Genomic DNA, 14,389 nt, shown 5'->3' with positions numbered 1-14,389 from the left:
ATTTGAAGTAAACCTCCTTGGGAAGTGGTTCTGCAATCTGGAATTTCATCCTTCACAAAATAAGGACAAATACCTCTTACTCTGCATAAAAATCTTATAGGTTAATCCTAAAATACTGTCTTCAGTGACCATTATCCAAGCTATTCTAATATGTATACACCTTACAAAATTAACCTATGTTAGTTTTCCATTGCTAAATTTTCCTTTGAACATATAAAATTGGTGAAACTCTGTATCCATTACAGCCACAAAAAACGAGCCTGCTCTCCTTCGTCTTGTACTTCATCTACTAAGTTTCTCTATTGTATCTACAGTCTTCTTATTTAAAGCACTGTGATGGACAAGTAAGCCTGGTTTGCACTATATAAAACTGTAAAAATAAATAAAATAATACCATGTCCCATGATGATTGAAACAATCCTGAACCCAAGTATTGGAGCGCCGGATCTCAAACTGTTGAAATCGACCTACTGCACTCTGATAACAAGAGAGAGGGCCATTAGTTTTAGCATGTGCACCAAAGGTAATTAATAGAACATCACTACATTTGTTAACTATTGCAGATTTCCCCGCCACAAGGGCCAAGAAGTCCACAGTAGTAAAGTACACTCAAAGAGTGTGCAGTGAGCATTTCAAGGTGCGGTTTGCCTCTGAAGATTGAGAACGTCCACAACATGTACCTTTATGGGTATTTCAAAACACTGATATGGCCCCTTTTGTAGACTGAAAATGGCTGTAGATTTAATTCCCCCTCCAGAATTCTACAGGGAACAGATCAGGGAAAGGCTTTCTTCACAGAATTGGTTTTTCTCCAGGATAAAAAAGTGCATTTGCACAAGATCTCCAGTAGGCAGAACACTTCACATTAGGAATACGAGTCTATGGGAAAAGTGTAATGTCATGGTTCAACTTTACAAGTGTACTTCCAGAAATGTTTATGAATCCCAAACTGACATAGAAGTACATTCGAGCAGAGCGCTAAGGTCCTGATTTATATGTTGGCAGTAAGACTACTCTGTTGCAATGGTGACAGAGTATCCTTACCTCCAACATAGTGGTCCTCCTGCCAGATTTAGAAGCTGGTGTACCTTTGGTGTAACCACAATGGAGACTACTCCGTATCTGCTACGGGTACACCCAGTGGCCCCCGGGTGGATGGGCTGTCAAAGGCAGACCTCTGTTTCTTCCCACCTAACTTAGATGGGCGGACATACAGGTCAGTATCCACTGCCTATCACCAACAGGAAAACCCTGACGGTAGGAGACAGGGAAAATTACTTAGTGCTCCACTTGCCATGGGAATAGAACTCCCATTGTGAGGGTGTTAGAAATGGAGTCTTTGGTTGGCAGTCAGGTTACCCCCTGTCCAAGCAAGGACCCTCCCTCTAGTCAGGGTAAAAGAGAATCACCCTCAGCTAACCCCTGCTTACCCCCTTGGTAGATTGGCACGAGCAGTAGGCTTAACTTCAGAGTGCTAGGTGTGAAGTATTTGTACGAACACACACAGTAGCTTAATGAAAACACTACAAAATGACACAAAACAGGGTTAGAAAAATAGAGAATATTTATCTAAACAAAACAAGACCAAAACAACATAAATCCACCATACACAAGTCAAGTTATCAATTAAAAAGCAAAAAGAGTCTTCATGTGGTTTTAAACACACACTAACATTGTTAGCATGAAAATGTACCTTGAGTGCATCAAAAATAACCCTGCACGGGCGAGTGTGCGTCAAATAGGGCTTGCGATGCGTCGATTTCACTCACGAGCGAGACCTTGTGTCGTTTCTCCTTTCGTCGGGTTGGGGCACGTTGTTTCTTTTCTCTGCAGGAGAGCGATGTGTCGATCCGGTCAGCACTCCCGGGTCCAGGCAGGCCTTGCATTGTTTTTACACACCCAGCGATGTTTGCGTCAGAAATCAGACGCACGATGATCCGAAAACCACGCAGCGTGGGTTGCGATCTCACTATCCTCCGTCAGCGATGCTGCACGTCATTTCTCTAGCTCCGTGCATCGATTCTTCGGTCTCGTTACAGGCGAGCGTTGATTTTCAGCCACGAAGCCGGCGGCACGTCGATTTCCCAGCCACAGATCAGAGTTGCGTCGATCTTTTCCCCGCATGGCGTTCTGTGCATGGATTTCTTCCTCTTAGCCTGCCAGCTTCTCCTTTCAGGGTCCCAGGAACTGGATGGGCACCACAGGGCAGAGTGGGAGTCTGTCCAGAGACTCCATGTGCTGGCAGAGAGAAGTCTTTGCTGTCCCAGAGACTTCAAACAACAGGAGGCAGCTCTAAATCAAGCCCTTCGAGATCTTCATAAGATGGAAGGCACACAAAGTCCAGTCTTTGCCCTCTTACTCTGGCAGAAGCAGCAATTGTAGGATAGCTCACAAAGCACAGGCAGGGCAGCTCTTCTTCCTCAGCTCTTCAGCTCTTCTCCAGGCAGAGGTTCCTCTTGGTTCTAAAGTCTGTGGTTTTGGGTTCCCTTCTTATACCCATTTTCTCCTTTGAAGTAGGCCTACTTCAAACTAAAGTCTCTTTTGAATGTGAAATCCTGCCTTGCCCAGGCCAGGCCCCAGACACTCACCAGGGGGTTGGAGACTGCATTGTGTGAGAGCAGAGCTTTCAGGTGTAAGTGACCACTCCTCCCCTCCCTCCTAGCACAGATGGCTCATCAGGATATGCAGGCTACACCCCAGCTCCCTTTGTGTCACTTTCTAGTGAGAGGTGCAAACAGCCCAACTGTCAAACTGACCCAAACTGCTGCGCCGCCATGGGGTTTCCGACCCCCACACCGCCATCCTGTTCCTGGCGGTTTCGGCCGCCAGGAACAGGATGGCGGTATGGGGTGTCGTGGGCATGGGCACTGCAGGGGCCCCCTAACAGGGCCCCACAAAGATTTTCAGTGGCTGCCATGCAGACACTGAAAATCGCGACGGGTGCAACTGCACCCGTCGCACCCCTTCCACTCCATTCGGAGCCGGCAAACTCATGGAAGGGTGTTTCCCGCTGGGCTGGCGGGCGGCATTCTGGCGGTCGCCCGCCAGCCCAGCGGGAAACCCAGAATAACCGCAGCGGTCTTCTGACCGCGCAGCGGTATTCTGGCGGCTCCCGCCGGCCCTGCGGTTACCGCGGCCGGCGGGAGTCAGAATGACCCCCTATATGTCCTACCTTAACCATACAGTGCACCGTGCCCTGGGGGCTACCGAGGGCCTACCTTAGGGGTGTCTAATATGTAAGAAAAGGGAAGGTTTAAGGCCTGGCAAGTGGGTACACTTGCCAAGTCAAATTTACAGTTAAAACTGCAGACACTGCAGTGGCAGGTCTGATACATGATTACAGAACTAATTATGTGTGTGCCACAACCAGTGCTGCGGGCCCACTAGTAGCATTTGGTTTACAGGCCCTGGCACCTCTAGTGCACTTTACTAGGGACTTACTAGTAAATAAAATATGCCAATCATGGATAAACCAATCTACAGTACAATTTACACAGAGAGCATATGCACTTTAGCACTGGTTAGCAGTGGTAAAGTGCTCAGAGTCAAAAGCCAACAGCAACAGGGCAGAAATAATAGGAGGCAGGAGGCAAAAAGTTTGGGGATGACCCTGCATAGGCAAAAAAGTCCAACAGAGGGGAACCTTTTTTTTATTTTAAAAAGAAACTCCCATTTTGGGATTTCCTTTTAAAAAAAATAAAAGGTTGGCATTTACAGGAATTGCAGTGATGGCGGTTCCTTTCATTGTGGTTCCTGTCAATGCTTTTTTTAAATGACTCTCAGGTTGGCAGTCATTTCTAAATTTGGCATGCGGAGCACTGTTGGCCTGACGGTAGTTAAGTTCTCTGCCAGGTTGACGGAGAATACTATGTCCGCCAAAACTTAAATTGGGCCCTAAATCTCCACCATTAGATTTACTTTTTTCATTGTAAATAGCACCAATAGTTTTAAATTATTTTGTGAAGGAACTCATTTCATATCTCTTTAGCTAGATTCTTGCACTTATAATTTGATTTTTCAGAATTATCACTGGTGCTTTTATTCTATATGCTTTCAGTTGAGCGCCCAGCTCCGTCAGCACCTTTCGAGCACCGGATTGTTTCAGCAAGACATGCACAGATCAACAACTATTACACTGTCAACAGATGTGAAATTCTTGGAGGGTAAGTTTAGCTGGAGACGGAATGGGTTATTACATATGATGCTCTGTGAATGGTTGTAATTGCTGTGCATGTTAACAGCACATGGTAAAGAAGCAAAAAATGCTACTTATATCACCCCTGAAATAAATGTTAATTCTATAATATTCCTGCATGGAGTCCCGTTCCCTACAGACTAGTGGTAGACGCAATTACATTAGGACCACAGCACCTTTGCACACTATAAATGACTAAAATATTTAAATTATTCATACTTCCTTGCTCACAAGTATATGTCGCAATGCACAGCTGGTCATGGAGGAACAACACTGCACCGCCATAATGGCTTTGCATATAACGCTACAAACATTCTCCTAAAGTGTATGGGTGACTCAGAATATAAAACCACATCCTAAATCCTAATCAGCTACGTTGCTAACCAGAGCCCTTAAGCAACTACAGAGCCTAGTGTTTTTATGATCTCACAAAGATATCAATGCCAAACAACTGCTCTCTCTACAAGCGACAGCTTCCTCTGGCAGTCATTTCTTCGTGTGAGGGTGATGCCTCGTACCATGTTCAGTGCCTGGCGCCTGACAGCAATTTTTGGTAGCCAGTCCATTCTCCTTCTGGAAGACATAGTTCAGGGTATTGATCTTGGCACTTGGCAAAGCTTATATATATATATATATATATATATATATATATATATATATATTTATTTATATAGATATATCACTTGCCTCAAATAAAAATATAACAAAGGTTAAGAGTGCAGTTGATCTATTTACTCTCCTGGTTAAGGTCCAGGTTTCTGGTTCCAGTTCATGAATTGGCCTGGTGTGCATTGCATTTAGCTTTCCACCTGGCTAGGCTTTTGGTGTCACTATATGATGGTCGCTAGACATAGCCTATCATGATGGGCAGGCTTGAGGCCTCTCAATCATAAGTGTTGAACCTACTTTTGTGCATATGGTCTTGCACACGAAAACCATGAGTGATGTATGAATGATGAACTGAGCAATGCTTGGTGCATCTAGGCCCGGTAGCAAGTTGCTGGTGATTGGTGTTGTAGTGTGATGATGAAAATCTGTTAGGGCACACACAAGATTGATGCTCCTTTGTTCCCCAAATGATCACGGTCACTAGCAGGTCTTTTTCCAAGAAAAATGTCACCATACAATAGTCTTCTACAAACCTAGCTATTACACCTCTAGTTCATAGATACAGTCTCTTCCCATAAGGTAGGTTCTGGTGTGCCTGTGAGATGATGTGTCACAAAACTTCCAATCTTCTTATTAATGCAGACAACAAGAAGTCATCCTTGGAGGACACCTACCGGATGTGGAATGTGGCACAGGGGTGAAACTGTACAATACATTGAAGGATAGCTCAACACCTGAGGAAGAGGACCACATTAGGGCAAAGCCAGGTATCCCAAGTGATCAGTCAGGCGAAAACTGTGGGTTAGTCCACTGTGTACGTATTTGCTGATACCTTGAGTATATAGAGAATAGAACACAGAAGGTTGCAATGTATGGTGGTGATGATGTCGGAGACCCGAATGAGGGCTATCGCTTTTGAGTGGCGCTTGAGTTTCTGATGGATACACCTACCTGTGGATTCCTCACCTAAAGAATTCTCCCCTCGTGCCAGCCCTCGACGGAAATTTCTTCTAGCTCTGCACGTCGACGATGACGTCACAATCGCCCGACTCCACGCGACGCCACATGACGTCATCCAGGCAATAAGAAGCCCTCGTCGACGTGCAGACGTCAGTTCCCTTTTTTTCGTGCCCGAGTAACGGTTAATTCTTCGAGGCTCACATGGAGCTACTGTTTCCAACGACGGTTACGATGTCGCAGCCAAGAAAATCCGGCTTCAAACCTTGTAGCCAGTGCGGGGGTCGAATGTCGGTTACCGACCCCCACGAAAATTGCCTCTGGTGCCTTAGTTCCGACCATCAGGTCGAGTCATGCGGCTCATGTCAGCGCATGAATCCTAAGGCACTTAACGAGAGGGAGGCGAAATTGTTCTTGGCTTGGTCCAAGAAGAAGAAGGAGAGGCGTCATCGGAGGGAGTCTTCTTCGAGATCTTCGAGGTCTCGTCACCATCACAGTGACTCTCGGCGCTGTCACGGATCTCGGCGCCGATCGAGAAAGGGACGGTCCAGGTCAAGATCAGCTTCTCTGTCAGCTCGGCGTCGTCCGACGTGGGAGATAAGCCCGACCATCACCCCTCCGCCTCCTATGACCCCGACGTCACCCGGGTCGGTCTTTGAGGTTGAGCCTCCCCAGAGGCCGGAAGGTTCTCCTGGCCAGGAGTTACCTGGACCTTCCTCGGCATCTATGCCGGCACCGGCGCAGCAGCAGCAATACCCGGCTTTCCCGGATCCGGGAACGGATCCTGCAGCATTTTTAAACGCAATGTTTAACATTTTTGCTTCCATGACGCCGGGTGGAAGTCATGCAGGTCCGTCTGGCCCTCTGGCTTATGATTTGGGTGTTCCAGCATCTTATAGATCGACGCCTTTCACCCCATTTTTGTCTGCAGCACCTGAAGCTGCGCCGATGCCTATGACATCGCTCAGGCTGACTACACCTGTTACGGCGCCGTTGGATTCACCTCGGATCCGATCGACGTCTAAGAATCCTGTGGAGTCGGAGCTTCCGGCTTCGGACGGATCTGAGGTTCGGCGCCGACGAAGATCTTCGGCGTCTGCCGACGCCTTGTCGACTCCAGGCTTGGAGTCAAGGCTTAAATCAAGACGTCTGGCTCTTTGTCTTTTGGAGGAAGAAGAGTACGCGAGACAACACCTGGAGGAAGGTGAAGTTTTGGAGCCCTCTGGTGACTTCCAGGGACTGGATACAGCCAGTGGCTTGGACACTACCCCGGAATGGGATCTAGCTTCCCCTGGAGAGATCACGGAGGAAGCTGCTTCATTCCACGCAGTCATTCGGAAGGCTGCAGACTTTTTGGACCTTCCCCTTCCTACTGCGGAGGTCAAAAGAAATTTATTGAGAGAGGTTTTACACCCGGCTTCTGCTTCTGCTGAGCCTCTTTTGCCCTTCAATGAGGCACTGCTGGACCCTATAAAGGACATCTGGTTGAAACCTGTGTCCACCGCTGCGGTCAACATAGCGGTGGCTCGTCGCTATAGGGCGGCGCCTGGTGATCCGGTGTTTCTCTCCAGACAGCCAACTCCAGAGAGTCTAGTGGTGCAAGCCTCGTGTTCGTCCAGATCCTCTCCTGGCTCGTTTCCTGGGACACCTGCGGACAGGGAGTCAAAGAAGATGGACCATACTGCAAAAAATACCTTTTCATCTTGCAGTATGGCCTTAAAATCTTCCAATGCAACTTGCATACTGGGGCGTTACATCCATGCCCTTATGGAAGAGGCGAAGGGCCACCCTGCTTTGTCTCAGGAGATGTTGCAGCTGTTGGCGGATGCTCAGGCGGCTGCGACTCAGGTGATTCAGTCGGGATTGGATACTTCGGACTCAGTGGCTAGGGCTATGGGCACGACCATAGTTTCTAGACTGCAGTGTTGGCTATGGTCATCTGGCTTCTCGTCGGACGTGCAGGCCACACTTCTTGATCTTCCTTTTGATGGGGAGAGGCTCTTCGGCACAAAGGCTGACTCTGCCCTGGAACGTTTTAAGGAAAGCAGAGTGACTGCAAGATCTTTGGGACTCCAGTCGTCAGCCTCATCCTCCTTCAGAGGTTTTCGGAGGTTTAAAGGATTTGGTCGTGGGTCCTTTCGTGGAAGAATGCAAGGACCACAACAATCTGCTTCTACCCTGCCATACAGATCCTTCAGGGGCAGGGGCAGAGTCCGTACGAGAGGAGCCACCTTGCAGCACTCTGCCTCTTCCTCTTCCTCGGGAGGGGTGCAGCAAGGAAAGCAGCCGTAGTCTTCCTCCACTCCCTGTCCACTTGTCTCCGGTAGGGGGGAGACTTGCCCATTTTCTTCCAATGTGGGAGGTTATAACATCGGACTCCTGGGTCATCGACATTGTGAAGAAGGGGTACGCTCTTCCCTTTTGGGAATTCCCTCCTACCTTCCCTCCCCGCCCATCCTTCTGTTCGGAAGACCATCTTCTCCTATTACAGCAGGAGGTATTATCCCTATTGGCAAAAGGTGCGATAGAGTTGGTTCCCGAGGAAGAGAGGGGTCAGGGTTGTTATTCAAGATACTTCCTGATTCCCAAAAAGGATGGTCGGCTGAGACCGATTTTGGACTTGAGGATTTTGAATTGGTTCCTCAAGCAGGAAAAATTCAAAATGCTGACCCTCTCACAGGTTCTTTTGGCGTTGAACGAAGGAGACTGGATGGTGTCGGTTGATTTGCAGGACGTGTATTTTCATATTCCGATCCTCAAATCGCACAGGAAGTATTTCCGGTTTGTGGTGGGATCGCAGCATTATCAGTTTGCGGTCCTCCCTTTTGGTCTTACTTCAGCACCTCGAGTCTTCACAAAGGTGATGACGGTGGTAGCAGCAGAGCTCAGAAGAAGGGGGATAGCTGTGTTTCCCTATCTGGATGATTGGTTGATCAAAGCCAAAACTCTGGAGCTCGTGCGGTGCCATCTCCAGTCGACGGCTCAATTGTTGTACGACCTGGGTTTTTCAGTCAATGTACCCAAATCTCACCTGGAGCCCTCTCAACGCCCCCTGTTCATAGGGGCAGTGTTGGACACGACATTGAATCGGGCCTTTCCTCCACCCCAGCGGGTCCAGGATATTTAGGCGTTGATTCCAATGTTTCAAAATGGAGCAGTAGTTCCAGTCCTCAAGATCCTTCGTCTGCTCGGTCTGTTCGCTTCTTGCATACTGTTGGTCACTCATGCACGCTGGCACATGAGGGCTCTTCAGTGGTGCGTCCGCAGGCAGTGGTTTCAGCACAAAGGGGATCTCGAGGATTCGATAAAGATCTCCAGAGACTACAGTGGATCTTCGATGGTGGGCAGCGGTCGACAACCTGTCTCAAGGAAGGCCGTTCTCGCTGCCACCTCCAGTGGCCACGGTGGTAACGGATGCTTCCACTCTAGGGTGGGGAGCTCATCTGGGGGACCTGGAGATCAAGGGCCTTTGGTCTCCAGGGGAACAGAGGTTACACATCAATCTGTTAGAGTTGCGGGCAGTACGTCTGGCTCTCAAGGCCCTCCTCCCTTCCATTCGCGGTCAGTCAATCCAAGTTCTGACGGACAACACGACCGCGATGTGGTATATAAACAAACAGGGAGGAGTGGGGTCGTATCTTCTCTGCAGAGAAACTCTTCGTCTCTGGTCCTGGCTTCAGGAACACAAGATCTGCTTGATTGCACATCATTTGGCCGGAGTCCTGAACGTGCGTGCAGACATTCTCAGTCGACGCAGCTCGGTCGATCACGAGTGGCGTCTTCATCCAGATCTAGTTCTGGGTATCATCCAGATCTAGTTCTGGGTATCCACAAATAGATCTGTTTGCAACTCAAGAGAATACGCAGTGTCCGCAATTTTGCAGCCTCCAGTATCCGGTGCAAGGAGCTTTGGGGGACGCGTTTCAGATGTCCTGGAAGGGTCAGTTGCTTTACGCGTTTCCCCCCATACCCTCGATTCCTTGAGTTCTCAGGAAGATCCGCCAAGACCGAGCTCAAGTCATCTTAATAGCTCCGGATTGGCCGAGAAGGGTGTGGTATTCGGACCTACTCCAACTCTCTCAATGCCTTCCGCTCCGTCTCCCTTGCAGGGTGGACCTCCTCTTGCAGTCACAGGGGCAGATTCTACACCCCCACCTCCAGAGCCTGCATCTTCATGCCTGGAGATTGAACGGGGCAATCTGAGTTCCTTTTCTCTCCCTCCAGATGTGGTGGAAGTTATTTTATCGGCCAGGCGACACTCCACCAAGTCAATCTATGCTAATCGTTGGGCTAAATTTGCAAGCTGGTGTAGAGAGAATAGTTTAGATCCCTTAAAAGCTGGTTTATCTGACATTTTGTCATTTGCACTCCATCTGGCACAGAGAGGTTGTGCGATTGGTACTGTTAAATGTTATCTGTCTGTACTATCTGCTTTTCTGTGCCTTCCTGATCAACCATCCTTCTTTAAATCACCAATTGTTTTAAAGTTTCTAAAGGGACTCACTAATAAGTATCCACCTACACCATTCATTATGCCTCAGTGGGACCTTAACTTAGTCTTAACTTTTCTTATAGGGGCCCCGTTTGAACCTATGCACTCTTGTTCATTACAGTTCCTAGTATTCAAAACTGTTTTCCTGGTGGCCATAACATCTGCCAGAAGGGTTAGCGAGCTTCAGGCTCTCACTGTGGAAACCCCATACCATTCTTTCTTTAAGGACAAAGTGGTGTTGAGGACCAAGGCGGCTTTCCTACCGAAGGTTGTTACACCCTTTCACCTGGGGCAGTCAATTACTCTCTCTTCCTTTTACCCTCCACCTCACCCATCCAAGGAGGAAGAGAGGCTCCACCGGCTGGATCCGCGAAGAGCAATGAGCTTCTACGTCGCCAGGACGAAAGAGTTCAGACAGGATGAACAGCTCTTAGTTGGATACATGGGGAAGAGGAAAGGTAGAGCGGTCCACAAGAGAACGCTATCCAGGTGGGTCATTCTATGTATTAAGATCTGCTATTCTTTGGTGAAGAGAGATCCACCTGTGGGGCTTCGTGCCCATTCCACCAGATCAAAGCAACTTCATCGGCTTTGGCTAGAGGTGTTCCTGTGGCTGACATCTGCAGGGCAGCGACCTGGGCATCCCTCCATACTTTTGCCAAACATTACTGTTTGGACTCTGAGGTTAGGAGGGATGGCCATTTTGCTCGCTCTGTGCTGCAAGATTTCTTGGTTTGACCATTCGGGCACCCACCACCGGAGGTTATACTGCTTGGGGACTCTATTCTTTAGGTGAGGAATCCACAGGTAAGTGTATCCATCAGAAGAATAAGTTACTTACCTTCGGTAACGCTTTTTCTGGTGGATACAGTAACTACCTGTGGATTCCTCACGGTCACCCCCGCCTCCCCGTTGCCTGACTGGTCAAGCCAAGATTTCTTTGGGTGCGCATCCTTGTTCTTGTATATATATGTATATAGCTGTTTCATGTATATAGTTGTGATGACTGTATATTCTTTTCCTTTGCAAATTAACATAGCTGAAGAGGACATCTTGGACTTGGATTATGTATACATTTATATATTTCCCCCGAATTGAGCATTCATAACTGTTATTTATAATGAGTTTTATAATAAATGTTCTATTTTCATTCATTCTGGATGAATGTGTACTCTTTAGGTTTAACCTGTTCGCCTCTATGGCACGTTAAAAAAATGGTGATAACTGACGTCTGCACGTCGACGAGGGCTTCTTATTGCCTGGATGATGTCATGTGGCGTCACGTGGAGTCGGCCGATTGTGACGTCATCGTCGACGTGCAGAGCTAGAAGAAATTTCCGTCGAGGGCTGACACGAGGGGAGAATTCTTTAGGTGAGGAATCCACAGGTAGTTACTGTATCCACCAGAAAAAGCGTTACCGAAGGTAAGTAATTTATTCATTTGGAGGTGGGCTTAGAGGCTGAATAGGGAGAAGTGGAGTGTGTTTCACTACAAACTAGCCCATTTGTAGTAGTATGAAAGTAATTCCTTTAATGGCGAATACAGTGCTTGAAATAACACATAGGGAGTCAGTTACGTTACTACTGATTCTTTACACTACTACCCTTCTCTCAGTCTGAATCAGGCTCTTTATCTTGTGACTGCCATTCATTTCGTAAACGAGCATGGCCATGGTGAAACAGGAGGTTTTACTTTCCTGACATGTATTAAAAAAAGTTCACGTTTTATGATTGGTTTATACAAAAGTAACATGTAACAATAAACATTTCTTGTTTTCTAGTGGTCGATTTGGACAAGTTCACATGTGCACAGAAAATGTATCGGGTCTTGTACTGGCAGCAAAGGTCATCAAAGCCAAGTTTCTAAAGCAGAAGGTGTGTTCCTCGGTGTGATATTTCTTAAATATTGTTTTAGCCTAAAGTAATCAATGTATCATTTCAGAAATACATGAAGCATGTTTTCATGTCTGTAGTGATTGCTTCAAATGCCAAGTTATTGTTTTAAAGCACATGCACAGCGGTCATATGCTCAAGCACAACCTTTAGATGACCAAGCACAGCACCAAGTCACCTGTCATTGAATTAAGTGGCTAAGCAGAGCACCAAATTCCCTGGTACAATATCAGATGCCCAAACATAGCCATCATTCACCTAGGCACTGCCTCAGATGCAGAGCAAATACATGCCCATGACAGGCACACGCAGCGCACTATCAGCAGGTATATCCCCGATTCACAGCGCTGCCACCTCTTATAGAGGTATAGGCTGAAGTTCCTAGTGCAGCCCCAGCTTGTACATGTGTAGGGCCAAATGCGATCCGCAGAATCCTCAAACACAGATATAGCTGCAAATGCCATTAAAGTCTCGCCATTTACATGCATAGGTAAGGAGTTCAATTTGTTTTTGCAAACATATAAAATAACACGAACATGGAAACGTATAGTTAACATTATTTGCACTTCGGGGAATTTTGAGGCGGCTTGTTGAAAACGGGAGCTGTGTATACTAGTTTTTAAGATGTTGAAATAATGCTTTCCTTAAATATGTTGTTCAATAATACTAAAATTCATATTGGCCACCAGCAAATGGAAGTTGTTTTCTTCAACAATTGAGTAGGACAAGAGTGTATTGGAATATGGATGTCTTTTAAACAGAGAGGCTTACACCTTCTTTGTTCTGGTTGCAGTGACATATATTTGATTTCTGTTGACAGGAAGAAGTAAAAAATGAAATCCATGTTATGAACCAATTGAACCACTCAAATCTCATCCAGCTGTACGACGCCTTTGAGTCCAAGCACGACATTGTGCTCGTCATGGAATAGTAAGTGGAACTCTCTAGCTGCCTCGAAATGTATTGAAGTTTCCCCCGAAGGCCATTTCATGAAAATACCCTGGCTGTGGTACTGTACAAACAGTTATGAACAATAACTCGACATACGCTTACCTTCTTGATATTTTTGTTTTCAGTATTCTGGCTGTAATCATTTTTTGCTTGTTATTCTGACATACAACCATTAATTAAGTGTTGAGAACAAACATAATCTTTCAAAATGTCCCTGTGATTTTTTGTGAATCGCGTATCTGTATTCTACGGCAAACATACTGGTAGTACAGGACCACAGGTGCAGTATAATGCCAGTCAGCTCCCATGGTGCAAGTCAACCGGCCTGACTGTGGAGGAACTGTGTCTTGTTGATGCTTTTCCTCTGATTCTTATGATAAATTGGTGTGGATCACTAAATTCTAAAAGGAGCAAATAGTAGGCGCCCTCATTCCTGTTTGAATTGATAACTCTCATTCCCCCCATCTCCACCAAGAGTCACTCCTGCCCTTCTGCTGCACTCAACAGGGCAGTCAATAGTCACTCACAAAACTTTTGGTGCCTGTGACATGCTGTAATTAGTGCAGTTAGTTGGTTTTGTTGCACAGTGAGAACTCAGGCTGTTATAACTGTACCCTGCTTTGGTTATATTCGGTTATTGTCAATATGAGTTTTCCTTTCTTTGTGAACTAAGGGTCTGATTTAAAGCTCGGCGGAGAGGGAACTCCATCACAACAGCGATGGAGTTCTCTCCCCACCATAACTATGGTCTGCCTGCATGATTTAAATGCAGACAGACCATAGGTTGATGACGGCAGAGACTGCTCCAGCCTCCTCCACAGTTAATCGTTGATTCCATTTCCTACTGCCTCCATATTGCTCTTTTGCCCCTTCCTCTGCTACTGACACCACAACAGCTATTGCTAAGTGTATCTCTCACTGCCTTTCACCTGCTGCCCACTGCTATCACCAGTGGTGCTGCCAATGACTTGCATTGTGCCCTAAGTGGCAAAGCCGAATTTTAGATTTTTTTCTTTTTTTGTAAACTTCCAAAATGGCTGACCCGCTGAGTGTGGGCGCAACCTAGTGGCCATCTTGTAATTTTCTAAAAATAGGTATACAAAATAACATTGTTATTTGATTCCTTTAGAGCTGCCACATTGATTCTAGATGCAGCATGACAACCTTCTTAGAGTGTAGTTTTGTATACCTTTTACTATACCACTCTAAGATGTCCATCACATTGTATCTAAATGCAAGGTGAGGCCATGTTACAAGGAGTCAAAATACCATGCCTTTGATGGCCATCCACA

At 46.8% G+C, this 14,389-nt stretch overlaps 1 protein-coding gene across 3 annotated transcripts in view; it reads left to right on the top strand.

The window, feature by feature from the left end:
- MYLK4 (myosin light chain kinase family member 4) overlaps positions 1–14,389 on the top strand; it is a 608,560-nt gene that overhangs the window by 517,003 nt on the left and 77,168 nt on the right. For all 3 annotated transcript variants that reach the window (XM_069217896.1, XM_069217880.1, XM_069217890.1), the window contains exons 5-7: positions 4,058–4,163; positions 12,035–12,128; positions 12,967–13,076. In XM_069217896.1, the coding sequence (XP_069073997.1) occupies positions 4,058–4,163; positions 12,035–12,128; positions 12,967–13,076 (310 nt within the window). The remainder of the gene's footprint in view (positions 1–4,057; positions 4,164–12,034; positions 12,129–12,966; positions 13,077–14,389) is intronic.

Source organism: Pleurodeles waltl, chromosome 2_1 (genome assembly GCF_031143425.1).
Source record: "Pleurodeles waltl isolate 20211129_DDA chromosome 2_1, aPleWal1.hap1.20221129, whole genome shotgun sequence".
In the NCBI taxonomy this organism is placed as follows: Eukaryota; Metazoa; Chordata; class Amphibia; order Caudata; family Salamandridae; genus Pleurodeles; species Pleurodeles waltl.
This window is presented reverse-complemented; position numbering and strand designations above follow the sequence as displayed.